Source organism: Salminus brasiliensis, chromosome 18 (assembly GCF_030463535.1).
Source record: "Salminus brasiliensis chromosome 18, fSalBra1.hap2, whole genome shotgun sequence".
Taxonomy (NCBI): domain Eukaryota; kingdom Metazoa; phylum Chordata; class Actinopteri; order Characiformes; family Bryconidae; genus Salminus; species Salminus brasiliensis.
The window spans coordinates 16423730-16451437 of record NC_132895.1 but is presented as its reverse complement, the minus strand read 5'-3'; the positions used below and the strand labels follow the sequence as shown (position 1 = coordinate 16451437).

At 40.3% G+C, this 27708-nt stretch overlaps 1 protein-coding gene across 4 annotated transcripts in view; it reads left to right on the top strand.

The window, feature by feature from the left end:
- Positions 1 to 27708, top strand: part of cnksr2b (connector enhancer of kinase suppressor of Ras 2b) — a 43081-nt gene that overhangs the window by 15183 nt on the left and 190 nt on the right. Inside the window, exons 3-22 of one of the 4 annotated variants that reach the window (XM_072661629.1) lie at positions 2320 to 2522; positions 5185 to 5272; positions 7593 to 7634; positions 9502 to 9621; positions 12178 to 12237; positions 12346 to 12414; positions 13564 to 13710; positions 14572 to 14705; positions 15736 to 15929; positions 16398 to 16487; positions 17129 to 17334; positions 17437 to 17485; positions 17789 to 17964; positions 18886 to 18959; positions 19060 to 19131; positions 19477 to 19541; positions 20559 to 20662; positions 23522 to 24050; positions 25680 to 25879; positions 26723 to 27708. The exon at positions 26723 to 27708 is cut by the window's right edge and continues 190 nt beyond it. In XM_072661629.1, the coding sequence (XP_072517730.1) occupies positions 2320 to 2522; positions 5185 to 5272; positions 7593 to 7634; positions 9502 to 9621; positions 12178 to 12237; positions 12346 to 12414; positions 13564 to 13710; positions 14572 to 14705; positions 15736 to 15929; positions 16398 to 16487; positions 17129 to 17334; positions 17437 to 17485; positions 17789 to 17964; positions 18886 to 18959; positions 19060 to 19131; positions 19477 to 19541; positions 20559 to 20662; positions 23522 to 24050; positions 25680 to 25879; positions 26723 to 26773 (2673 nt within the window). In that variant the 3' untranslated portion in view covers positions 26774 to 27708. Of the gene's footprint in view, positions 1 to 2319; positions 2523 to 5166; positions 5273 to 7592; positions 7635 to 9501; positions 9622 to 12177; positions 12238 to 12345; positions 12415 to 13563; positions 13711 to 14571; positions 14706 to 15735; positions 15930 to 16397; positions 16488 to 17128; positions 17335 to 17436; positions 17486 to 17788; positions 17965 to 18885; positions 18960 to 19059; positions 19132 to 19476; positions 19542 to 20558; positions 20663 to 23521; positions 24051 to 25679; positions 25880 to 26722 lie in introns of all 4 variants that reach the window. The other 3 variants (XM_072661628.1, XM_072661631.1, XM_072661630.1) reach the window with 3 other exon arrangements.

The following is a 27708-nucleotide window of genomic DNA, read 5'->3' as shown; positions in this document are numbered from 1 at the left end:
CTGTGCAGATTTCTGTTCTTCTGTTAAGACCCTCTGCTGTTTCAGCCTTATCGCTTCCGGAAAAGTTCTGAGCATCCACTTTGTTTGGTGGAATCGATTTGGCTAAGACCCCCGACCTCTTTTATTCCGCACTGCTGCACTGTTTATGGTATTCTGATCAGTTGTAATTGATATTAGCCAAAACAAACATTTTAAATCCTTGAAAATCCCGTGGATTATCCCCCTTATTTACTGCTGTCACCCCACACACGACTCACAGTCCCAGTAGAGCGCTTAGAAATAGGGACAAGAGGGAGAGAGAGAGGTAGAGAGGGAGAGAGACAGGAAGATACACAAGAGGGAGAAGAAGAAAGTGACAACAAAAGAGAGTGAGCGTGGGAGAGCGGATGGAAGGGTGACTAGCGTAGAGGCGAGGGAAGAATAACAACAAGAAACGAGGAGTGTTCGAAAGAAGCTTTGAGCTGCTGGAAAATTTGGATTTAAAGGAAGAGCATAAGAAAGCATGTGAGGATGTGGATGTACCGGTTTGGCCTTTTTGCCTGTCCTCCTGCCCCAGCCTTCAGTCATGAGCTTAAGCCCGGACCTCAGTGCTAAATGCTCTTATGTAATGCTACTTTAGGTGGGTCTGGCACGGGGCCCTTGCACTATTAAATATGATTACTCATCCCACCCCCCGCTGAGCCTTTTACATGACACACGCCCACAGGCTTCCTTGTGCAGCGCAGTGCCGTGGCCTTGCTGCACATGTACAGTGACGGCTCAGGGTTGGAGGGGGGTGGGTGGGCAGTAGGGGATAAGCTCATGGGTCAGCGCTCCTGGTTGATGCTGGCATGTTTCTCACACCGGTTTTGAGAAGCATTAGTGACAGTCCTCTCTGAGCCCCGCTAGCAGTGTCAATCTCTGAAATTTTTGTTGTTGTTGACAATTTGATATGGTTATGAATCTTTAGGAAGAAGGGTCATGATTCGATTTGATTACAATTCTCAATTCTCAAATTCAAAAAATTAAGAACGCAAAAAGATCACATCAATATAGATAAATGTTTGCCTTAAAATTCTAGCTTACAGTGTACTCCACTTTATCTTCCTAAATCCTTCTTTTAATCTATTAATAAAGCTCTTATTGCATTTATGTGAAACAGTAATAACCCCAGAGTATATACAGAACTATTAAAGAGGCCTGAAACCCAGGGTGGCTTAGTCCTTGCAAACCTTTGCCACTACCCCTGGGCTGCAAACATCCAAACAATTATTCATTGGCTTCATTCTCCTGATACCGACTGGTGTCGTCTTAAAGCTTGTGTCTTGTATCTCAGCATCCCTCATGGCACTGGTCACTTCTAGTCTTCCCCTTCCCCCACCTTGAATTTTACTTACAATTCAATTGCTATTAATAGCCTTAAAATGTGAATTTAATTCAGGGAGCCTTTTCTTCCAACAATTCGTCCAACAATTATCTTTTCTCTCCAGCAAATTTTTACCTCTGCATTATTTCTTTAGAACAGACAAGGCATTTCTAAATTGAATGATATGTAGATAAACTCTGTTACTCTAACACATTTTGGTTTATTCGGTCTGACTTATTTCAATATTTTCTAATCCGCCACTTTCTTCAGTGTCACATTCTTGCAAGCTTCTCCATGCATCACAGAGAGGAAACACTTCTGTGTGCCAGTGCCTTCCAGTTTGACAGTTAATTTTGCATGAGGAACTCTCGTACAGATGTAATGCAGTATGTTAAGTACACTACAAGGAATGTGGATAATCCCCCTGCTTTCACATACAGTATTTATGCAACATGATATGTGCAATATTTTGTGCCACAAATGCTTCCTCAGCTCTTTATAACTTTCCTTCTGACTACCCCAACATCCCAACACGTCAGCATCAAATAGCCTGTAATGGAGTGCGTGCCTCAGACTGGCCCTCTGTCCTGCTTTACTCTCACTTCCAGCCTTTCCATTATTCACAAGCACTCACTGGACCTGTATTTCTGTGTACATGCCCTGCAGTGTCTGACTAGATAAAACTAGTAGAATCCTCTCCTTGTGCTTAAAATGCTAGTTTGGGGGGAAATCTAATTTACTCTTTTTCCCTGTCTGGTGTATGAAGTTTGCTTCTTTATTTTTGCACAGGAGCTGAAACTCTAAAAGTAATGAAACCCTGACAAAACTATACAAACGAGGGAATACAGACAAATGTCAGACTTCAGATAGCTGCTCCTACTGTTTTTAGTCATGCTAAGTACTTTTGTCCAGTAAAATATACAATTCTTTAAATTCTATGTTAACACGTATCTCTCTTTTGTGCCCTCTCTCAGAACTATGGTCTGGAGACAGAAAATCTGAAGACCTTGTCACATAAACTCAACGCCTCCGCCAAGAATCTGCAGAACTTCATAACAGGGCGCAGACGAGGAGGCCACTATGATGGCCGCGCTACGCGCAAGCTCCCCAATGATTTCCTCACCTCTGTGGTGGATCTTATTGCTGCTGCCAAGAGCCTTCTGGCCTGGCTGGACAGGTCAGCCCTGACCCTACACAGACATGCACACTAACACTTACAAATGCTTAAAAGTGGTAGTTTGTCAAAAAGAAATACTTTACAGAATTTGTTATATAAAGTATATCTCTTATAGAAATGTTGATCAGCCAAGACATGTTTGGGCTCCAGAGTCTGCTTCTTTAATTCTGCATTAAGGCTTATATAGCTAACATAAAATGGAAGCTTATAGGCCATCTCTCCAGTTAGCATCATGCCAACTGCAAATCTGAATTTTGCCCATACAAAAGTACAGATAGTGGCCATGCTTCAAGATAGCTGCTACTACTGTTTGTATAAATATCAATTGTATCATGTGGGCTCCCAACGGACTTCCATAGCTAGTTTTCCAAGAGCATTTAATTGGCCTTGCTCTTTCTGAGTAGGTATATTGGGCCTCTCTATCCCTTATCACTTACCATGATGCTTACAGGCATCTGTTAGTTGATATAACAGAATTGTCAGTTACTGTTCAACTGTCCAGAGACATTGCAGCGGTTCTTCACATGTTACCTAACACAGATATGCACACACAAACACACAGTTTTGGTAGCATTATGTGATAGGGGGAGATCTAGGGAATTAGCAATGGCTAAATAGGAGAAAAAATTGGGAAAGGTTAGACCATAATAATCTATGATAACGTTTATTGGAGGCTATTTTAACAATGTGGCAAGTGTGTTAAGCAAGTTGGTGAAGATTTGGATGCAGTGTAAATGTTAAATGGTGTTAAATGGTGCTACTGCCTTACTAGCAGCTAAAGCAGCAAACATTTGACATCAGACATGTTGGCTGAATGACCTCATTTAGGATAAGCGCATCTTAAATGTGCTTGCACAATGTATAATCAAAACGGTGATCTACCTATTATCCTCTTGGGCCACTTGATTGCTCCTTTTGGCTAACAGGCTCTATTGGAATGAGCCTATCAGTGGGGTTATGCTCAGGGTCACTGAAAACACAATCATGCTGATTTCTTTACATAATGCCGCAGGGCAATCATCTGATCAACAAAAGATGAGCAAAGCTCTTACATAAGAGCCTTCTGCTTGGAGGAGTTGTCCCAGGCCGGAGCGAGCGTACTGGCTTAAAGCTTGTGATGATCCCTGAAGAGTGTGTTTGTGTGCATGCATGTGTACATGTATGGTAATTCCTCTCTTGCTCTAACTCTCAGTATTAGACCAGTCCATTGTCTCTGCTGCCTTACAGCCCATACACATAACTCCAGAGAGCAATTAATTTCCTGCTCCATGTCCCTGGATTATGGCAGGCCTGGCAGGGCCTCATTTTCATTCAGTCTCTGTGGACGGGATGCCAGCAGGACGTGGCTCATGGCCATCACTTAGCGCTTATTACGCCCTCATTATAAACTATGACAAGGGATCCCACGGTCATAAATATTATATATGCCGCCTCAGTGCCTCCTCTTTGTTTTGATCATGTAATTATGTCCCTATGTCTACATACAGACATCCAAAGTTTGCCTTTCTCATAGTACCCTTGTTGAGCTGCGGTTTTTATGGTCCCTAAATGCGTATGACTAAACAACTATTCAAAAACGTTATATTAATGATGAATTGTTACAGACAAGTGTAACAATAATTCGTATTGTGCTGTTCAGTTCAAGCCTCTAAATTTATTATGGAGGAGTCTCGAACTATATAGTTAACAACCTTTTCAGGCAGTCAATTATCACCTTTATAATCACAATTATTATAACCACAATTGTATGAAATCACATTGAATAATACATTTTGTGGATTGTTGAAACCACCTAGCCAAAGATGTTAAATGTAAAGTCATAGCAAATCATGAAATGTTATTAAATAAATGAAAATATGCTGTAATTATCTATTTTCATTATTTTTTGATAAAGCTATGTCCAACATCGCTTTAAGGTTAAGCCACTCGGAGCCCCTGTTAAAACTTGAAACTGTACATCTTTCTGAGATCTTTTCAGTCATCTACAGCTCTGTTAATGATTCTGGACACAGTGAAAATATCTTCTGTGGCTTCTACTGATTATTACTAAAGATGCAGAATATAAGCACATTAGAAATGCTTTAGACATTCATCTGCAGTCAAATTGTTTTGTTACTGAAAAATTCTAAACCTGGTAATGGTAATGCAGTTTAAGTGGAGTTTGGGTCAGGAACTGCTCTGGTGACAGAATGACAGCCACTGTGAGATAGCTATGGTCGGCATGAATGCTGCAGAGTTCTCATCCACTGGCCTGTCCTCAGTGAATATGTGCAGTGGACCAAGAAATCTGCTCGCTCTTTTCTCTCAGCCTTTTCTGTCTCTCTCTTTCATCTTTGCCACTCTCTCTCTCCCCCTAACTGCCTTTTTACTCATCATTTGGGTTTCCTTTGTAATGACTTTCCCTCTTATATCGTCATATTAAGGGGAGGAACTGTCCAGACCACGATGTGAGCCCAAATGTTTATTCTTTCTGTACTTAGAAAGAAAAGAAATCCCTATTGACTCATAAGCCCAAGCACAGTTGCTTAGCAGTGTTCATCGTTCCAGTCCAGTCCTCACAGACACTTTAAATCTTCCTCTTCTGTTTTTCATTTTTTATAGTAAATGCACCTGCAGGTAAGAGTGATCTAATGGTTAATTCCAGGTGTTACTTCTTCCTCAGGTCTCCCTTTGCTGCTGTGGCAGACTACTCCCTGACCAGGAACAATGTCATCCAGCTGTGTCTGGAGCTGACGACAATAGTGCAGCAGGTAGGCCTTCAAAGAGTCCAAAATGACAGCCTTCTCACCATGCGCTGTGCATAACCTCCATGTTGATGTTTGTGCTTTTTGACCTCAAAATGCTTGCTATTTTTCCCCAGGAGCCGACACAGTGATGTATTTTAAGTGGGTGAGGCTGCAGAGGCTTTTTAAAGGCACGCTTTTGAGAGCCGGGTGATGTTTTCAGGGCAGAGGATTGGGTAGAAGGAGGACATAGAAGGTTTTTTTTCCCCTTGCTCTCAGCTCCATGCTCTGGATCAGAATAGTGTTTCTGCAGCATGGGGCAGTGTGGCCAATGATGGCCCGGCTCCTGTGGGACAGAACAGATAGAAACTGCTGTCCTAGAACTTCGAGTCTATGGAATTAGGCCATTATGGTGTGTGTTTATGTACTTGTATTTCTGAACTTGCGAATACCAAATGTCCTCATAAATGCTGCAAAAAAAAAAAAAAAAAATGTAGGAAACCTGATGTTGGTCTTTACAATTAAAACTAAGCTGCAAAAATAACCTTCATACATACATATTTAACTCCATATTTGCTACATAACCCCTACACAAACATAACTGGACATCATGATATGCTTTCTTTTCTTTAAGAGGTTAGGGGTTGTGCGTGTGTGTAGTTGTATAAATGTTTTGAGCATGTTTTGTATCTAATTGGAATTTTAAAGCTGCTGAATGTGAGAAGTGTGTAAATAGGCGTTATATAATAGTCCTATTTTCTGTGTATGTGAAGCCTCATTGTGATGAAAGGACTGTCTGCCAAGAGAGTCTTCCAAAATATTGCCTATTAGTAATAAGTACAGTCCTAAAGCTGGACGGTGGAGTTCCTCCTAGAAAGCAGCCACTGCCACCCACTCATGGTCACAGAGGGCTGACGTCTCAGAGTGATGGAGGCAGGAGCAGAGGAGAGGAGAGGAGAGGAGAGGAGAGGAGAGAGAGAGAGAGAGAGAGAGAGAGAGAGAGAGAGAGACAAAGAGAGGGAGAGAGAAAGAGGAAGTATTGCAGCAGCACAGTGTGGGCTGTCTGACTCACCACTCACTGCTGTCTGAGAGGGAGCGATAGCTCAGCTGCCTCTGGCACTTCAGACAGGGTTTGGCTGCAGGACAAGTGGCATTAGTACCACACACACACACATATAACATATATATATATTGCATTCACATGCCTTCACTACTGATTCTAGTTCTAGTTAAAACACCTGTATATGAAAATGGTTAGCATAATTTTCATATGCATAAACTCTTATTAACACAGATTCTGGTAAAGGTAACTGACAAACAGGACAGTTTGATCTAATATGAGTTTATTTATGTACAAATCAGTTAATACATTTAGTGCATTACTTCATGACTTTACATTCAGCAGAGACTTTAATTAAGCCAGTGTGTAAATATATTTGCAGGAACTCAGTTATTCCCAGTCACACATTTCGGCTCAGATCTTGGCGGTGAACTGTTTAAACCCAGCCATTTAAAATTATTTATTAAAAGACATTTAACATTCAATGTTTTATTTAAAGCTTAACAGACATATTAACATATATTACCCTATAAGGAACAGCTTACAGTGACCTTTTAACAATGACTCCTGGCAAAGAGCTTCCACTGCAGTTTTCCATCGCAAACAACTGACTGTATTCTGGTTTGAATCCTGCTGATCCAGACCTAACGAATGTAGATATCATGTTTGAAAAAAAAAAACCCTCATTGGACAATTTTCCATTGGGTATTTTTTGGCTGTGGAATTGAATTGCTACAGAACTTGCCTTGTTTAACTATAGCAGACCTGAGAAACACATATAAAACTAAACATGACTCAAATGCATACACTCTGAGGCATAGAAGACACTGAGGGTTTCTCACTGGCATTAAATGTTTTTATTTATAAGGTAGTTTATATCCTGCTATGGATATAAACTTTAAACATGCAATAATGAAACTATAAATTAAGCTATATAAGCACGAATACTACAGTTAGGAGGAGAAAAGTGTTATCTATTACGGTTGTGGTCATTTGTACTGGTCCGCCCAGGCTTCGACCGCACCTGATCCATCTAATTATTATCCCTGATGAGGTTTGTGTGGGAGAGGATGTGTGAAATTTGCGTTGGAGGTGAAACCTGCAGAAAACCTGCAGGGTCTCAGAAAAAGGGTTGATAACAACTACTGTTTGCATTGCACAGTTTAGACAGTCTGTGTGATTTGGAGCCTGTGTGATTTGGCATGAAATAATCTCTAATCCTAATATATGTAATTTTTTCTCTCTCTCTCTCTTTTCTCTCTCTCTCTCTCTCTTCCTCTCTTGCAGGACAGCACCGTGTATGAAACAGAGAATAAAATTCTGCATGTGGTAAGAGGAAAATTTTGTGTGTGTGTGTGTGTGTGTATGTGGGTGTGTGTGTAATTTATAGAGCTCTGCAGATAATCTGTCCCTACACTGCAGTGTCGGTCAGGACGCAGCTGCCCTCCTGCTATAAATACCAGAATGGGAGAGAGACATTGAGAGAGACCAAGAACTTCTACTAATGACACACACACACACACACACATGCTTTGATATTTCAGTAATATATCGCCAAGCAAAAAAGAGTCCACACACAGGAACATAATGAGAGACAGGATGGGATGGGATACAGAACTGGCAGTAGTTCACGTTTGAGGCATCGACGTCATTAGAGATAAAGTGTCATGCTGTAAATGCAGGCGACCCATCTGGTCACATGACTGCCTGGTCACATGATTACATCACACAGCATCAACAACGTCCTCATGGTCTCTGCACAGATGGTGTTTACGGGGAGTCACAGTGACCACACAATCAAAAGCTCAGCATATTGCAGCCCAGCAGTGGCTCCTCCTTACAAGAGAGACAAGTCTGAACTGCCTGTCTCATCAGCTGATACCATCATTACCACAGGCCTACATGTTTTTAAATGAATTTTAATTTAACATAAATCCCTAAGGCTTTTTATTCTGTAACTTCCCATGTTTGATTGTACACTGACATGTAATAGGAAGAATAGCATCTCTGTCATAGTGCACTATGCTGGTCCAGGCTCCAGGCCTGCAACTTTGTAACTTTGGTGGAGCTGCACTGTGTAATGCCATAAAGTCATAAAGTCATATTTGTGTCAAACATTTAGCCTGTCAACAAATGCATGTATACAACTGTCCCCTAGGGGGAGCTCAAAGAGCTATCTGTAATTATGGCTGTAGTGTAAAAGTGAATTACATGGGGAAACCAGTGGCAAAAAATACCAATTAATGCTGCGGTTAAGAAATACACATATTGGTGTCAAATACTAGTCAGAATTGTTGACAGCGGAATGGGTGGAATCAGATGTCCAAAGCATTTAATTTGTTGAAAATGACCAATAGGTTTTATATAAAGTTTGGGCCACATAGTGGATCACAGTGGAGAGGGACATGCAGGGCTCTGTAAGGCAACATAACCCCCAAAGAGAACCATGTTTTCAGATTTACTATCACCGACATTACATAGTGTCACTATCACTATCACATAAAAACCTTGTATCTCCAAAATCTCCTTCAATGCAAGTCAATTATTGACAATAAATAAAGTATTTTATTTTAAGTCATTTTAGGAGCTTCTCTATGGTCAATCTACCATGAATTTTTAGCACAATGTAAATATCAGCTGTCAAATGGGAATAAAAAAGTGAGATGGTCATTTTATATAGTAAAGAAAATGTCTGTATTGGTGCTGTATACATTGTGATCCTGACTCCTATTATCATTTATGACTAAAATATGCAGCGGTTTTAACACACTGGTGGAATTCCTCATTAAGGGGTTAACACAATTTATTAACATTAGCTGCCCTGCACATTGTGTGCACATTTCTTGACAAATAAACCAACAGAAATAGTCCACAATCCATGTGTGAGCAATTGTAGGTACAATCTGCAGTAAACTGCCTTTATAATAATAATTATTATTATTATTATTATAGTTTATTTATTTGTATTCTTGCATTTCTGTCCTGTCAATATTGCAATATTGCTCTTTGAAGGCATTTCATATTTCATATTTTGCACAACATTTTGAGATGTCAGTAATCTGACTGACCTAGAAAGCAACTGGTGCTGAAATACCTATTTATTATACACACACCATGTAAAGTCTCTCATAAACCTTTCTTTTCTTCTTTTCTCTCCCTTAATCCCATCCCCTCCTCCCTCGCCTTCTCCTTGCAGTGTAAGACGCTGTCGGGTGTCTGTGACCACATCATCACGCTGTCCTCAGACCCCATGGTGTCCCAGGCAGCTCATCTGGAGGTGGTGCATCTGGACAACATCAAATCCACTGAGGGGCTGGTGGGTCTGGCAGCACTCACGTGGCAGTGAAAATGACATACAGCAGGGTTGTTCCGCTCCGGTCCTAGAGGGCTAGAGTTTGATGATTTACCTGCTTAAGCACGGCTGACTAAATCTTGGCTTTAAAGAGCACAAGAGATATCAGTGCTCCAGGTTCAGAGCTGGACACCTCTGACATAGACCTACATTTAGTGTAAAATGTGGATCTGCTGCATTTCTGTCTTTACTGGACAATCATTTGGTTAAAGTTTACAAAGACAACCACAATCACCATTTGTCTTGGACACAGATGAAACCTTACATCTGCCTTTAACCTCTTAACTTCAAGGCTTATTACACACTGAAGTGTATTACTCAGCAACTACACAGACTTCTGTACAAACTGGTGGGGCTGTTCTTTGGTAATAGAAGTAATAACAATAGCAATTCTGGCCCACTGGCGGACCACAGGCTTTTAAGATGTTAACCCATCCACGCAGTGAAAACACACACATACACATTAGTGAGCAAATGTGAAGGGAACTGAACTTCTGTTTTTTGGGTGTGTGTATGTGTGTCTGCAGTTGTCTTGAGTACTTTTACATCGTGTACATTATCCAGGCCTACTAAAAAATGGTAAACCCTATTTTTTTTCTCAATAGCAAGAGACAAAACAGTGGTGTAGAAATGAAATTGAAAGTGTGTTACTCAAAATCTACAAATATACATGAGTGAAAGTTAATAAATGATTTTCCAAAGACATAATTGTAATATAAAACAACAATTTTATTCCATTTTATACAACAATTTTTTTCCATTCTCTTATAAAAGTCGGATTAATCATTGAATAGAACTAAAATGTAAAACTTATTTAGGCTCACTTCCAGAAACCTTTTTCACTGAAAAACTGACATTGATTAAAATTATTACAATTTAATGCATTTTGCAACCAAATTCTTTAAATCCAAATGTTCAAAACCTCAACTGACTGGCAATAGAAAAGAGACTGGCAATGCAAACGAAACTGTAAGCAGTAAAGTAAGCTGATTTCTCTCTATCCCTTTAAAATAATGCTTTATTAATATACTTCAGTAATATGATATTATTAATAGTAAATAATACTTATGTCTCTGTACTTGGAAGTACAATTACTCAAATACTTTGCACCCCTGTGCAAAACATCTTACTGCCACAGCTGAATTGGTTTACAACATGCTCATTTGCACATCTGTCAGCAATGGGTGCAACTTAAAGTAACTTAATGCATTCATTAGAAGGTGTCCACAAACATTTGGACATATAGTATATGTTCTGTTCTCAAATACATGCCATAAAGCAGCACAAAATGCTATAGTATGGCTTGTTTATTATTTTCACATAAGAGTAGGTTGAGTGTAAGAAACCAGAGGAAGTCTGTTTGAGGCATTATTTGATGCGAGTGTGTGATGATTTAGGAGCAGTTTGCACAGATACACTGGCATTAGTTATCAGCCATGTTTGCATTGTAGCGCTAGTGTAAAACTATAAAAAAGCAACTTCAGACTCCAAACACAGTATCTTCACTGAGCAACTAAGGAGCCATTCCTTACCTGACTATATAAGTTACATAGCTTTACATATAGTTTCATAGTACAAATCAAATTATAGGAATTTATAATATAATAAAAGACTCAGGTGTCTGATGCAATTTAATAACCACTTTTGGTTGTTTAAAGAACCATTTTAGTAAAAGAAATATGTGAGTGTGAAGAACATTTATATTTGTTAAGAACCTTTATATCACGTGATGGTTATTTTGACCTCCATAGGTTCTTTTTGGCTGTCTATGGAGCCAAATGTGTTTCTTCTATGCCATCTTAAAAAAAAAAAAAAAAATATATATATATATATATATATATATATATATATATATATATATATATATATTAAATCACCTTTATGTTTAAGATTATCTAGTAATAATGTTAATGCATCAATATGCTACTGAACAGTAGTGATTAATAATTCAATAATAACACTAAGGTTAGCCTGCTCTGATCAGTTGATCTGTGGAACGTGAGTAGTGTGGATAGGGGGCAGTGTGGCTTGCTTGGAGCAGCATGCAAAGCTCTGAGTGGCTGGAAGTGTTTGTACAGTGACAAAAGCAGGGCGAGTATTGAGCAGCACGTGAGGAGCACAACACGCTACCGCTCCCCCTGCACGTCACTGTACACAGTCATCGCCACTTAGTCAAGGATGCTAGTGGTAGCGGCCATGCAAGCTTGGGGCAGTAATGCTCCCACACACTGACTCGCTCTCTGTCTCTCTCTCACACACACACACACACACACAAATACACACATATGCACAAACATGGCACAGCTCAGTGGCGCTTGGACAGGGATGGATAAAAATAAGCCATGACTCTCTTGTGCCTTCATTCTTTGTCCTCTTTCTCCCTATTTTGAAATGTGTGTGTCAAGGGCTATTTGAGCGTATATATCTGACAAGGGAACTCTGAGTGGGAGCGAGGGTGTTCAGTGTGTGTGTGTTTGTGTGACCAGGATTTTCATGCAATAGGCCTTCTCCTTCCCCCAGGGCATGTACATCAAGTCAACATACGATGGCCTACATGTGATTACAGGAACTACAGAGGGAGTGAGTGACCCTTTTCATTATTCCAGTAATGAAAAAACTGGATGACGTGCAAGAAAATGAGTGTATAGCGTAATCCCCCAATTTTATCTCCCTCTGTCTTTCTTGCAGTCCCCGGCTGACCGCTGTAAGAAAATCCATGCTGGCGATGAGGTCATTCAGGTCAATCATCAGACAGTGGTGCGTGCCATGTGTGTCATTAGCACTCTAATTTTACCCTCCAGCCTTTGTCTCACATCGCACACACATCACTAACGAACGCACACATGCAGCTAGCCGTGCGCTATTATTGCTGCACTGTCGCAGCATTGTAACTGATGGCTATTTCAGGGTCATTAGGAGGCCTATGTTGGTAAACCTCTGTCCTCACACTGATTCAGTGCTCCAGGAACTGATTCAGTGCACCAATAAATCTCAGAACTCAATTTTGATAGGATTTAGAAGTAGTTCGCTAACGTGAATCCTGACCTAACCATGTACAATAGGGGAACACAAATAATACAAGCACATTTCTAGATGTTATATTTTATTAAAATATGAATTTGCAGTTGATTACAACCTGCGATATTGATGCAGCTAAACTGTCACTTTCATATGTGAAGAACCAAAAGTTGCATAGCAATGATAGAAACACTGTGCAGCGATTTTAGCTCAAAATAACAGCTTCAGAATAATTTTGATGGTACAGTGAGTTGTAATAGAGAGAATAGGGTTCTGGTCATTGCCTCTCCAGACTGGAATGCCGGCCATGCCAGCTACTCTATGTAAGTTTGGTGGAGCTGCACAAGACTGTAAAACACTGCATAACCAGAGTCATATTTGTGTAAGATTTTGTAAGATTATAATGGTACCGCGTCAGTCCCCATGCTTCTTTTTCTGTCCTCAAGTCAGCAATTGTATGTGTATTTGTCCATGAGGGGGAGGGTGGAGCCCAATGGTGCATTATAGAACCATATATGCAAGGAACATTTATTTATATACACTGTATGTCTAAATGTTAGTGGACACACCTTCTAATGAATGCAGTAACCAACTTGTAGAGAAGAGAAGTAGACTTTGCCAATAGAACAAGACTGGGGCTGATAAATATGAACATATCGGTGCCATGCCTAATGCCAAGCACGGGCTATTGGATTGGACGTTTTGGATGAGTCCTGACTAATGCTCTTGTCACTGAGTGCCATCAGATCCTCACAGCAGTGCTCCAAAATGTAGTAGAAAGCCTTCTCTGGACAGTAGAGACAGTTACTCCAACAAAAGCAGAATTATTTTTAATACCTTTGATTTCACAAGAAACAACGAATCAACAGGTGTATATTGTATGTGCAGGTGGGCTGGCAGTTGAAGAACCTGGTGAACTCTCTGCGTGGAGACCCTGCTGGGGTGTCTTTGACGCTGAAGAAACGACCACAGAGCACTCTCACCTCCGCCCCTGCCTTACTGAAGAACATGAGATGGAAGCCCTTGGCCCTGCAGGTATAGCTGGGCTTTGTGTATATGTGTGTGTGAGAGAAAGAGAGAGTGTGTATGTGTGTCGGAATAAAAGTGAGTGTTGTTTAAGTGGTGTGTATGAATTGATGATCCACGGTGGCCCAGCCCCCATGCTGAGGGATGCGCTGCATTAAAAGCTGTCTTTCTGCCCTGAGGCCTCTGACCAACTGGAGCGCATGGCAAATCTCCTCCCTGCCTCTACCTCCTCCTCTTTTTCTCCCTTCCCTGTTTTGCCTCCACTCACTGTAATCTGCAGCTCCTTCCATTCTCCTACTCCACTTTCCTAATCCTGCCTGTCATGGATTTTATCACTTGCCAAAGGAAAGTACGGGTTTTGTTTAGACTGCTGGTGGTACATTGTGTCCATATACTGTTCTGTATCTTCCATTATTTAGTCCGTTATATAGTTAACACCTTCACATTGTGATGAACAGCACTGTCATAGTTATTGTTTACTAATTCAAACAATAAAGGCTTCTGTAAAAGAAGTAATAAAAGCTTTCTGCTTGAGAACTAAGCATGGATGTAACATGATGATGCTAAAATAACGACAGTCTTCTTTCTTTGCCATTTTACCATGAAATGTGGAAAAATCCTTCCCAGTTTAAAGAACCTTGTTAATACAGAGAGGTGGTGAAAGAAGGGCGAGAGAAGGATGATGATGATGATGATGATGATGATGACAATAAACTCATTTCATCACACTGTGAAACATTTTTTGTTGAACAGCATGTTGCTATGACTACACAGATGGGAACTTTCACTTTCTCACCTCTCAGCTCACCTGTGGGGGCATTAGTCTGTGTTAAATGCAGGTGCTCAACTCTGCTTCTGCTCTCCTTCCAGCCTATCATCCCCCCAAGCCCCAGCAGCAGTGCAGCCACACCCTCCAGCACCCTCAGCACGCCCTCAAGACGGGACAGCTGCGCCCTTCAGGACCTCTACATCCCTCCACCACCCGAAGAGCCATACACACCCAGGTACAGATACCCAGGAAGGAACAGATGGGGCATATCAGCGACACAGTTTTAAAATTGTCATACACCTCTCCAGAATTGCACCTAATATGTATCGAAATTGCTCCTCCTTTGTAACACCTTTGTTACAGCAGCTGACATAACTGATTTGCTGTATAACATTACAAAGTGTTTAATGTTATAATAAAATATTTATAATAAAATATATATAACCATAGTAGTGCTGGGCAATATGACCTCAAATCAATATTACAATTAATTGAACATTTTATCTTAAAATTAATGAACGATGTGGACTCTGCAGTCTAATGTGCTACCACTATTACCCTTCTACCAGTAAGGCCTGGGGGTCACAAGGTCTAATGCACTACCACTATGGCCTGGGGATCGCAAGTTCAAATACCAAGCCATGCTCCTTTGCCATCAGCAGCCAGAGTCTGAGAGAGCACAGTTAGCCAGTTGTGCTCTCTCCCCTCATCATTCTTAAAGCGTTGTTGCACAAACATCTGTTAGCTGGTGTGGCAGAGCTGGGAACCCGGCCCTTTTCCTCCGAGCGTGTTGTCTGCCTGGCGAAGCAGTGCTGAAAGAGGCAGTGGCTGGGATCACATGTATAAGAGGAGACACGTGTTACGTCCTTACCCTTCTAGTGTCAGGAGCTTATTGGGTGGGTTCATTGGGAGAAAAACATTGATTAGAGGTTCTGAATGTCAGTTTTGATTCATTTTCGACAAATCGCCCAGCACTATGTTATAGTGCAGTTAACATCAAGAATGCCTCATAATTCAAAAGGCAGAACCTTTTGAAAAAAGATCATTACTAAAGATTAATTGAAAAGAGTAATTTCTTCATAGAATAATGGTATAATAACTTTTTTCTTATTCTTAAATATTGAATAAAATATCTAAATGTGTGTATTCCATAACATTTAAATCTACACTGTATAAACTATTATTTTACATACAAAATATTAATGTCAGTTAATTTCAAACATGTATATAGTGTATACCCTCACTCATACAAACAAACTTTACAGAGAGGACTCTGGAACAGGCAGTGACCCTTCCCAGCACGAGGTAGCTAAAGGTTCAGAGTCACCCAATTCCTTCTTGGATCAGGAGTGCCGGCGACGTTTTCCTGTGCTGGAAGAGGACGCAGTTCTCTACTGCTACGAATACGACCAGAACCAGGGTCCTCCTCCTGTGCGTCGGGACAACACCCCAACATATGGTACATGCTTTGAACTGCTCTCCTCAGTCCTGACTGGTATGGTTTGATGTTTACATCGCAGATGCGTATCTCTTTAATCAGCCCCACTATGGCAGAGATCCATATTCATCAAGTGTTTCACAGGAAGATGACTGATCTAATGTCTTAGATCTGAACTCATATTCATTGACACAGTTATATTCAGATTATAGAAAATGTATAGACTGATTCCTGACCTTACTCTGTACAATATGGACCAGAGTGATGCTTTGAAAATACTATATTAATTGATTCAAATATGTGATTCAATTCAATTTATGTATATACACATATGTGTATATACATATAGATATACATACGCAAAAGTATGTAAACAAAATTGACACCAACTGTGTTGTTTTTCTCAGTGTATGTACTGTAAGTAGGTTTATTAGCCTGGTGTTTTGTGTGGTGTGATTCTGATGCAATTCGTCGGTGTGTGTGAGCCAGGCAGGCTGAGGCCCATCTCCATGCCGGTGGAGTATAACTGGGTGGGAGACTATGAAGACCCAGCCAAGCTGAAGAAAGAGCTCAGGAGAGGTGGGTGAGGGAGGAGGGAGTGAGAGAGACAGTAGGAGGGCAGAGGGTGTTTAGCCTTCTTCTTTTGGTCATGCTGAACCCATGAATACTGATTCAGTTCCCATCAAGTCCCCTCTGACCCTGGTACTTCTTCTCACCACCCGTTTTAATCTGTGGCTTTTGCTATGTGTCAATCCTCCCTCCCTCCCCTCGCCTGTTTTTTTTCCTCATGTTATGTTTCTCTGCATGTGTTCTTCTCTTTGTCTGACAATTTGGGATTTTTTGCTATTCCATTGCCATGGAAACTCCAAGAAGGAGGTCCTGGTAAGATGCTGGTCTCTGATTGGCTGACAGCAGCTCAGTGGCAAAGCAAGTAGGAGCAGAGATAATAGTCTATTTAGTCACAGTGACAGAAGGTATCTTTCTTTACATTATTTATAAGCCAGTAATCTGTAGTGATTTCTGCCTCACATGCACATCATTCTAATGGAAAATGCAGATTAACAAGGCTTGAGATGAAGGTTTTTGAACTTTAGGGTTTTGGAATAATTTAAATGTACAATCCAGCAGTGTAGGTCTTTTGACATTAATTGGAGTAAGCATGGCAGTGCTGTTTATGGACGTTCCATTCTTCAAAGTTATTGTCATCACTGTGCACACAGAGAATTCCCTGTTTCGTTATGTCGGCGAAGATAAGACGGGCTCTGAAGAGTATGTGATAGGACGTAGCAGCAGTAGGCGGAGCCGGAGAAAGAATGAAAAAGCGAGTAGCCCCGCCCACTATGCCCTGGTCCCTGCCCTTCAAATGGAGATGTTGCGGCAGGAGTCAGTAACCACGCCCACCTCCGACACTTCGTCCATTTATCATGTGAGTGGCACATAATAGCTTTGGCAGAGGTTGCAGTGTTATAGGTGAGGCAGGGTTAAGTTTGAACAGAGGTTTGAGTAATGGCTCTATTATGTCTTGCAGACATTCGATCAGTCATCAGCACTGTCAAGGTCGAAGAAAAAGTTACGAGGTGAGACACAGCTCTTTTCAGTTAGGAAAAAAATGTTGTCTTACTGTCCAAAAAAGGAATTGTTCTATCAGCTTAATTTAATTAAACCTCACATATTCATTCAATCAAATAAAGATTCGTAAACATAAAGACTTTGTTACCTCAACATAATATTAAACAATATAATATTATATTAAACTATACAATATGTATACAAATAAAGTTTTCATCTGTTATTAAACAGGGTTTTTTGTACAAGGCCTTTACAACTGATATATATGCAAAATACCTCTAAAAATCTTTCTGCCCTCTCTCTTTTTACAGCTGGCTCTCTGTCCTCCATCAGTAAGCGACGAATTTCCTGTAAGGACCTGGGTCAAGGAGACTGTGAAGGCTGGCTGTGGAAGAAGAAGGATGCTAAGAGCTACTTTTCTCAGAAGTGGAAAAAGTACTGGGTGGTGCTGAAACATGCATGTCTATACTGGTACATCAATGAGGAGGTAGGCTTGTGTGTTTACCTAGAGTTGGCACATCACCCTCTTTTCCTTTCCTAACTCTGATATTGAAATGTTGAGATACCAAGCCTGTCATTTTTCTGGAAATGCTAGTAAGTTTTAAATGAAGAGCTTTTCTTAAGCCACTCCACCACTCAAATACTGTACTTCACTACAGGTAGAAACACATGGCTAAAACCCTGATGGTGTTAGTGTGTGCTGTTTCAGGTTAGATTTGTTAAAGGATTGGATTGATTATTTCTATCCCTGCAATATCCATTAGAACATTTTTGCTGATATCAGCTTAATTAAGACATGCCATCTCCAGTTTAACCAGTGGAATAATAATAATAATAATAATAATTGTTCTGGGATTCTAATTCTAAAGCTCTAAATGTCCTTTTTATTACATTTTTTCTCTTTTACATTTCACTTTAAAACATCATCACAACCACCTGGGATCCCAAAGCAACTACTTAGCAACACCATATCAACCACTTGGGAAAACATAGCAACCACCCAGCAATGCAATAGCAACCACCTAGCAACACTATAGCAACCACCTGACAACCACTTAGCAGTCCCATAGCAACTACCTCAGATACCATAGCACCCACATAGCAACACCACAGCAATAACTTAACACCATAGAAACAACCTAGAAAAAATAAGTTTCACTTTAGTGACCACATGTAAGTAGAAACCACTTAAGATGCACAGCCATTCTGTGTTTCTAGTGCCCTACCACTATTACCCTTCAACCAGTATGGCCCAGGGGTCACAAAGGTCTAATGCGCTACTAATATGGGTATATATAGGTATTGCAAGCTCCATCATAATACACTTTTACTAATTCACACTGTTTTCCTTAAAACCCCTGTGTGTTTACTGGGAGCTCAGTACAATAAAAAAAATTCTCTCTTGCAGGATGAGAAGGCAGAGGGTTTCGTCAGCCTCCCTGAGTTTAAAATCGATCGAGCAAATGAATGCCGCAAGAAGTTGTAAGTGGAACCTTTTCATACCTAAAAAAAAACAAATCAGGTTAAACATCTCCAAGAATGTGCTAATATGTCAATTTCCCTCCTCTTTTTTGCACTAAAGCGCCTTTAAGGCATGCCATCCCAAGATCAAGAGTTTCTACTTTGCAGCAGATAATGTAGATGACATGAACAGGTGAGGAAGCACAGGACTCATCATACCATTTGTCGCCTTTTAAACCCTGTGACTTTTATCAAGTCCCGAGGGTTATTATTCTGTAACATGCAAAACTGTGGAAAAACTATTATTTAAGTTATAGAAGTAGGGAGTGCAAGGCTGGAAGTGCAGTGTAGTTTAAGAGGTCTGCCACTAAATTTCACTGACACTATACAAATTACAGACATATTCCTGTGCAGTAGGTACACAACAAGAAGCCTCTCTTTAGCAGCTTTTCAGCCCTTCAGCAACATTTAAGTTGTATTTTGTTAGCATTTAGCAGCTCCCCAGGTGACTGATGTCTTTTTTTTCTCTCACACACAGGTGGCTGAGTCGATTAAACATGGCAGCGGCGGCTCACTCGGAGGAGAGGATTCGGCAGGATCATGGTGAGAGGATGCCTTCACACTCCACTGATCCTGTCAGATCAGTTTTTCCTCTAATCTGATCTCATGTGGTCTAATCTATACATACTTATATATCTATAACTAGCATACAGTCCGTATATGGAAGTAAAGCTGAAAAAGCCATGGAAACCAGCATACAGTATTTACAACACCTCTTATTCAGCCTACACTTTAAAAAAAAAAAAGTGCTTCAAAATGAAGGACCTTTAAATTATTAAAAAACCTTTACATCAAGTAAGATAAGATAAGATAAGATAATCCTTTATTAGTCCCATAGTGGGGAAATTCTCAGTGTCACAGCAGAAAGGGATAGCAAGACACTCAGTTATAAAAACTTAGATAAATAATTTACACTATATACACAATATAAATAAGAATTAAAAAAGCAATAACAATATTATTTACAGATTATTGCAAAAGACTCTTAATTGCACATTAGGGGGGTATTGCACATAGTATTTTTACATGGAGAAAGATAACATTAAAAGGTTCTTCACTTTTACACATATCTCAACCAATTGAAGCACTTTTAGTTTTGAGTGTAGGCACAAGTTCAAATTATTAGGAGTGTTTCAGTGAACACTGCTTTTTCAGTGAGGCCTTGTACTTGGCAATCAATCATAACAGAGATCAGCAGTCTGGTAAATTCTAAAGGATAAAGAATTGTTGGAAACTGGTGCATAAAAAAAATTATGACAAAAATGTCATAAGACATCAGGCAATAAAATAAAATACAAGGAAAATATGGAATCTCGCTGCTGTCCAATGAAAAACATGTATCCGTTTTTTTTTTCTCCATCATTTGAACCCTGTAGCTGCTCCAATAGACTAATATAAATGCTCAAAATTATTTGCAATAAACTTATTTTACATATTTTGCATCCTTCCAAAGTTAAAAACTTTCTGTCTGTTCTCAGTAAGCCTTACAGCGTGGTGTATTTTTACAGATAACACTATGCTCATGTGTCTTTTCCTCTTCTTTTTCTGGCCCGACCTCAGACTACTGGAGTGAGAGCGACCATGAGGACGTTGATCACATGTCTTCGATGCCTAAACAGGACAGCCCTCCACCACCCTATGACACATACCCTCACTCTGCCTTAGTACGTATCAAAACTTCCACTTCTCTCTGTGAGGAATATGTGTATTAGAGCTTACATATTTGTCAGAATTTCAAAATCCTTTCTTTTCATAGTTTGTCTACCAGTTATGTTTAATGTTGACCTGCATGTACCCCCCTGTAGTCTTTCTGCCTGCTTTATCTTCATACTTTTATCACTTCAAACCATTTTTGATCCGCTACTCTGGAGTCGCTTGTTCTGTTGACTACAAAGTCTGCCAAGGCCAGCTTGAAAACAACACATCATGTAGTTTACTAAGATAAAAGCACTTTTGGGAAAGGTTTAAAGACATTGGTTGGGGAATACATTTGTTAATAGAGAACTGGATAGATAGAAATTAGGCTGGTTTATTATTCTTATTACTATTTTTATGTTTACCGATAATATGAGGAAGGTTGTCATTGTGCTACAAGGTAATTCAGCAGGGGCTATTGTTAGGGATGTGAGACTGAATGTTTTATTCAGTCTCTGGTTCACTGCATAAAAGGACACCTTGGTGGGATGAAAGCACCTTCAGTAAAGTTAATATTTGTAATATCTTGTGATATCTAAGACATTTTGACTTGTTTAGGTCAGTCTTCTTGCATTGGCAGTAATTGTGTTATTTTTATAACCTTTAAAATAATGTTTGAAGGAAGGCGAATTATCTGCAAATGCCTAATTTGATTATTGTATATCCATCTACAGTTGCTATCAAAATTATTTGACTCCCATTCTAAATTTGATTTATTAGCAAAATACTTCCAGCTATTTGCAATAAAGCAATCAAAGACCAACCAATTACTCCACCCCCCGAATAGAATCCCTCTTAAGAGCATACATTTGCCAATCAGGTGGCAAATCTAGAACTTTTAATAGTTGCATTGGGTGTGCTTCAGTTCATGGTTGTCATCAGCTCATGGTTGTCATTAGATGCTAATAAGTAAATCTAGCTAATAAACCTAATTGAGGGTTGAATCATATCAACACTGTAAATGTCTAGAATGATAACTATAAAGTATATATGTATAAAGGTCTTATTTATCTCATTATTTAATTATTTAAACAACAAACTACAAATTTTAAACGCTTACTTTCTAAAATGCAGTTTTTGCAGTGTGATGGTCTTTTTTTGTGAGGCTACAGTGGAGCTGTTCTGAATCCAGGGCTAATTAAAGGTTCTGTCCAAGAATGGAAGTACCACAGGGAGATGTTTGTCATGTTGTCTACACAGAAGGGCTTCACACATTTTAAAGATAATAAAGATGTCAACCATGTGAGCAGATGGGAAAGGGAGATGAAATGAAGACGGGGGAGAGAGAGGGAAAGAGAAAGATGAGGTGTGAAATAGCAGGAGGAAGGGAGCTGAGGAACATATTAATTATTGAAGCTCTGGAGACCAGTTTGATGGCTATAGATTTGCAGACAATAGAGCTCCCCTGACAGCAGCCCCTGCTTATCTTAATGAGAGACCTGCAAACCAGAAGAGCTTTGTAATCCTATGCAGAAAAAAGCGGTGTGTGTCTGTGTTCACGCACACACATAATGCTTTCAGACTCAAAGGCTAACTTATGGTGACAGCTCTAGGGCAGTACAGAGGCATGCCACATTTCTTTGTGTCCCACTGGTGTCCATTATTCCTCTGTCGTCATGCCATTTCACCCCTGTTGACTCCTGTAAAGGGCAACAGGGTTACATTTGGAAACTGAATAAGAAAAAAAAGATGTGAATAATGTCTTGACTGTCTTTGACTCGAGTAATCCAATCAAATTCAATATCTAGCTCATGCTAGATAAAACAGCCAGACCTAGATAGCAGTACTCTTTATTAAAACCTGTTCAATCAAAGTGGTCACTGTACCTAACCTTCCAACTGTCAATACTACAATTACATTGGCGTTTATGCAACTGTATGCAACTATAAATGAGTATAAATGACAAATAGCATGACCTGTTACATGTTAGCAGACATTTTAGTTTAAGGTTTAAGTATTATGTATAAATATTTAATTAATGTGGCATTACATCAATAAATAAACAGTCAGCTTTGAATTAGGTGATTTCACAATGCAATGTTACATTTCTAAATTAAAGATTGCCTAAAAATATGCTCAGAAATTACATTAACACATACTTTTAGCAACCATTTTCAAAGTGTAAAGTATAAACACTTATGATAGCAACTTACGGTATCTTTCCTAGTAGCTCATTTGTCTTTGTTCTTCAAGGTGTTGATTTGAGTTGTTTTTTTTATTTCATACACCATCACTTCTATACTATAATTGGGTATTCATCAGATACTCTTGTCCAGAGTGATTTACAGTTGTAAGCATCTTGGCTTAGGCACATCTTGTCTGACAAATTGAAACATAACTGTCCAGAAGTGGGTCAGATACACTTGCTGGAACCCATGGTTTCTTTTTAGGCTAAATGAAAAATACCACTTTATGCACCTTTAAGTATGTGGAAATATAATAATAAAAAACAAACAAACAGAAACAAAAGCAAAATAAATATTTATATTACAATGATGACAATGATTATTATAGTGGATTGAATGAATACGCTGTTTGTTACAACTGTAATAGAGAAACATCTCAGACACAGTTAAATTATTACTGTCAAAACTCACCTCTCAATAATTAGTTTTCACCACAACCACAACAAGGCAAAATTACTGGCAGCCGTATCTGGCCATGGTTTTGGGCAGTCATTCATTGTGGTATGTGGGCCAGATGTTATTGCCGGATGTGGCTTAGGTTCTGGTCGAATCAATGCTACTAATCTTCAGTGTGTGAGTCGATGTGAGTGTTATTAACTATGCAATCCACCTGTTCACTTCTGTCTACTTCTTTTTACACAGCAAATGAGCCCCTACCTGGAGCCCAAACATATCCGGCCTCCTTCCACTGAAACTGTCCCGCCTCGTTCCCCTCATGAAGAGTTCCACCCGGAATCTCAGCAGGGAGGCAGCTTGAGTGGCTCCAACTCCCCTGGCCGCAAGTCAGCAAACCAGCGCCGCTCGTGGCAGGACCTAATTGAGACACCACTCACCAGCTCTGGCCTGCACTATCTGCAGACTCTTCCACTGGAGGACGCTGTCTTCCTTGACCCTAATGGTGCAGTACCTGTGGAACTACGACGCCAGTCCACTCTGCCTGCCCAGCGTATCCCGTTACCCGAGCACTATGGGCATCCTACTCCCAGGCAGCCTAGTCCAGTCAGCCAGCTGCCGGCCACGGCCCATGGAGGGGGAGGAATAGGAAAACACCGCAGCTTCACATTGCCCCGGGACAGTGGCCTTCACGCGATCCTCGCAGCCACTGCAGGGGTGTCTGATCACAGGGAAGCACAGCACTACCAGCTAGGCCAAGCATACACCAGAGATTCAGGTGATAATCAACTCAGATTTTACATCACACAGAAATTACATTAGCCTGTTTGATATTACCCAACAACTCAGCATGCCTTGGGGAAAAGCTTTAAGTTATACTGGTGTATATTTCCAATAGAAACATCTTAATTTCCTGCCTAACACCACCTAGACTGGGAGCTGCCCAGCACCACTGAGGCAGTAAAGCTTATGATCCTTGTCCTTGACCCCCGGTTGCTTTTTTTTACTACTACCTGCTCTCCAACAGAGATGTTGTAGAGGTAGGATGTGAGCCAGATTTAGACCTTGGCAGAGAAAGAGGGGTTTAAGTACAGGTTGATTTCCAATTCCCACCCACTTACTAGGACTCCCCCAATCACTACAAGGCTAGCATGTATTGCTCCCAGGCACACAAAGCCATCGAATTACATATTTTTTAATTGCTTTTCAGTTCTGTTACATTAGAGTGTCAGGGGGAGAGGGAGGGCCATTCTAGCTACCAGATAATGTGAGGCATGGCTGGGGATTGAATCTATAATCTCCCACAGATAGGGCCAACACTTGTTCCCCTACAGTGATGTCCAGATGGCATCATTATTTGTTATGTAAAAAAAAAAAAAAGATCTGATCACCTGATAAAAGCTGAGTGAGAGCAGCTGTGTTTCCTTTTCAGTACCCTTGCGACAGTGTACCTAATACCACACATAACAGGTGACTGCACTGTGCATTAGATGAAATCATACATCTTTGCTGAATGTCTTCCTCTAAACTCCATGTATTGCCCTCACATTAGGTAGAACCTAACAAGACATGTCCTAATGGACCATAATTTATTCTGACAGTTCTCATCTCTCACAATTGTCATGCCTGCATCCCCATATTACCTCTACAGACTCACACTCACATGCATGCTCATAGTCACACCACACACACACACACACAATTTGTCAGAGTCTTTACTGTGGCCCAGAGCACGAGGAACAGTCCTTTCAGCCTGTGTTAATGTCCCCTGATGCATGGGGCAAAGTAAGACGCCTCCAAAGTCTTTCTCTCACTCTCTCTCTCTCCTCCATCTTTTTGTTTTTCTTAACCCTTTAACAAACAAATGCAGCAAATCCTTTCAGTTCACAGAGTAGCTTTGTTGATTGTTTGGAAATTTGGAAATTGGAAATTTTAATTGTCCATAATACAAAATAAATGGAAAACTGTGATCCTTGTAGGCACACTGTCTTCTGTATAATACAGAAATAGAAATGCCACACTGTCTCCTAGTGGTATCCTGCAGTAATGGAGGTGTTCAGAATTGGAGGATGGAGGACATTTCAACTGGAACAGGAAGTGACAAAAGTAACTTAAAAGAACAAGAACTTAAAGAACAATACATTTTGTTGCAGCAAGAAAGATCATGCTCAATGCTCAATCCTCAATCCCCAAAAGTGAATCTTTTGAGGATTTTTTTGAAAGCTACAATCTCCTTTAGTGCTAATAGCCAAATTTAGTATCTTGACTGTGACCTGTTTTCAATTTGCATTTAAATAATGGTTGATGACAGAGCTACACCCATTGTTTGCATAGACACATTCCACTCCTAACCTTTACCTTAAATATGCTCAGGCTCATTTCTGATACTCCGTGCCGCCCTCTGCAGGTATGGAGCGGGAGCACCGACAGCAGGCTGATTCTCTGGGTGACCTATACCGAGCTTTGGAGAGGGCCAGTCTGTCCCCTGTGAATGAACACAGGTCCTCCAGTCGTTTGGAGTACAAACGCTCCTTCGTCCGTCGCTGTAACGACCCCTTACTTAACGAGAAACTGCACCGCCTGCGCATACTTCAGAATACATTCAAGGTAACTTGAACTTGTGACTGAACTGTTCTGTTTATCTTTGGTGGCGAGATTTCTTTTATTTGAAGTAGGCCTACAGAATGTATTGTTTGTTGTTCGCTATAATTATATTTATATAAATATATATAAATATAATAACAACAGATGTTTAAAGGACAGCGAACTGTTTATCTATATTTTAAAAGATGTGTTTTTTTACCATTTTTTTTTTTACCTCCCCAATTATCCTCTCCTACATCACATGTAATGCTCCCAACACTGGGCGAGTAATGACTGACACATGCCTACTCCGACACATGTGCAACCAGCCAACGCCTCTTTTTTAACTGCTGCCGACGCAGCTCTGATGCATCAACTAACAGACGCTCATGCAAGTCAGCATCACACTGAGGTGATGTGAGGAGGGAAACATCTACCCACCCAGAGAGAGCAAGGCCAATTATACTCGTCCTGGCTCTGGCTGCTGATGGCTTCCAATCAGGAATTGATTTTAGGGTCATAGAGGTAGTGCCTTAGTCCGCTGGACCATCAACAGTTGGATACATTAATGGTCAAACACAATGCAGGGCAATATTTTACCTAGTCAGGGTGTTTTAATATACTGCAAATACACATCTATTTCGATTCCTTATGGAACCAAACGTGGTTACCGTTGATGGAGCTTTATTTTAAAGAGTGTATCACAGAGCCCTTGCAGATCTATATTTTGCACTAAATCATTCTACACTTCTCTACATTTTACGTTGTTGTAGGAAGTAACAGAAGTTGACGTGAGTTCACCTGGAATTACATAAATGTCTTTCATTATACGATTTTGACGGACATCAAAATATCATCTTCTCACAGGATGTACCGCTCCAGGAAGCAGAGACCAAGATCATTCACCGGGATGTGTGAGGAAAGCCGATGCCAACCAGCACCAACACAGCAGGAGAGTAGCTGCACAACAGTGGACTTCGCATCCATGCTTACACACACAGACAAACTGATTTGGGAGAAAACATCCCTCTCTCCAGCGTTCTTCCTCTAAATCTTTGCCTCCAAGCTGAGATCGACTTGTCTCTCTTTAACTCTTGTTCCTTCACCTGTGCTCTCCTAGGCTCTGTTACTTGCTATAACTCTACACTGTCTTCCTCCTTTTCCTTGATTTGTTTCTGTCAATGCACAGTGTTAATATGTGGATATGAAGGCATTATTTTGTATATTGATATGAAGTCATGGTCTACTGAAACAGTTGAATCCTGTGTATTGTATGACTTGTATTGACTTGATAAGTATTGGCCTTTTTAAAAAGCCAAACGACTGCTGCACTTCCTTTGCAACTTAAGAAGAAACACAGAAGGGACTGAAAGAACAGAACTGCTGGTGTTGTTGTTCTTGAACTACTGAATCTGTTATTTTCATCTGCATGACATGTTTTGTAAGTGGTGTTTATTTAAAGGTTATTATTTGGATGTGTAAATTCTAGTTTTGACTTAACTAACTTTTCTAATGATAATAGTGTGTGTGTGTGTGTGTGTGTGTGTGTGTGTGTGTGTGTGTGTGTGTGTGTTGAAGACTGTAAGATATGGAATGAGCATGTGAAATTGACAGTGTGAATGTGTGTGTTTGAAAAGAGAGAGATATGAGAGAGCGAGACCAAGAAAGAGAGAGAGATAAGTGTATATCTAATGTATTGCCCTTGTCCTTGCCTCCATCTGGCTCCAGTATGGCCTTTGACCCCTAGCCCTGGAAACAACCCATGGTACAACATTAAATACACAAGGCTGGCAATAACACTAAAGTGAACCAGTTAACCAGTGAAACATTTGTCTATTTTTGTAAGCATGATA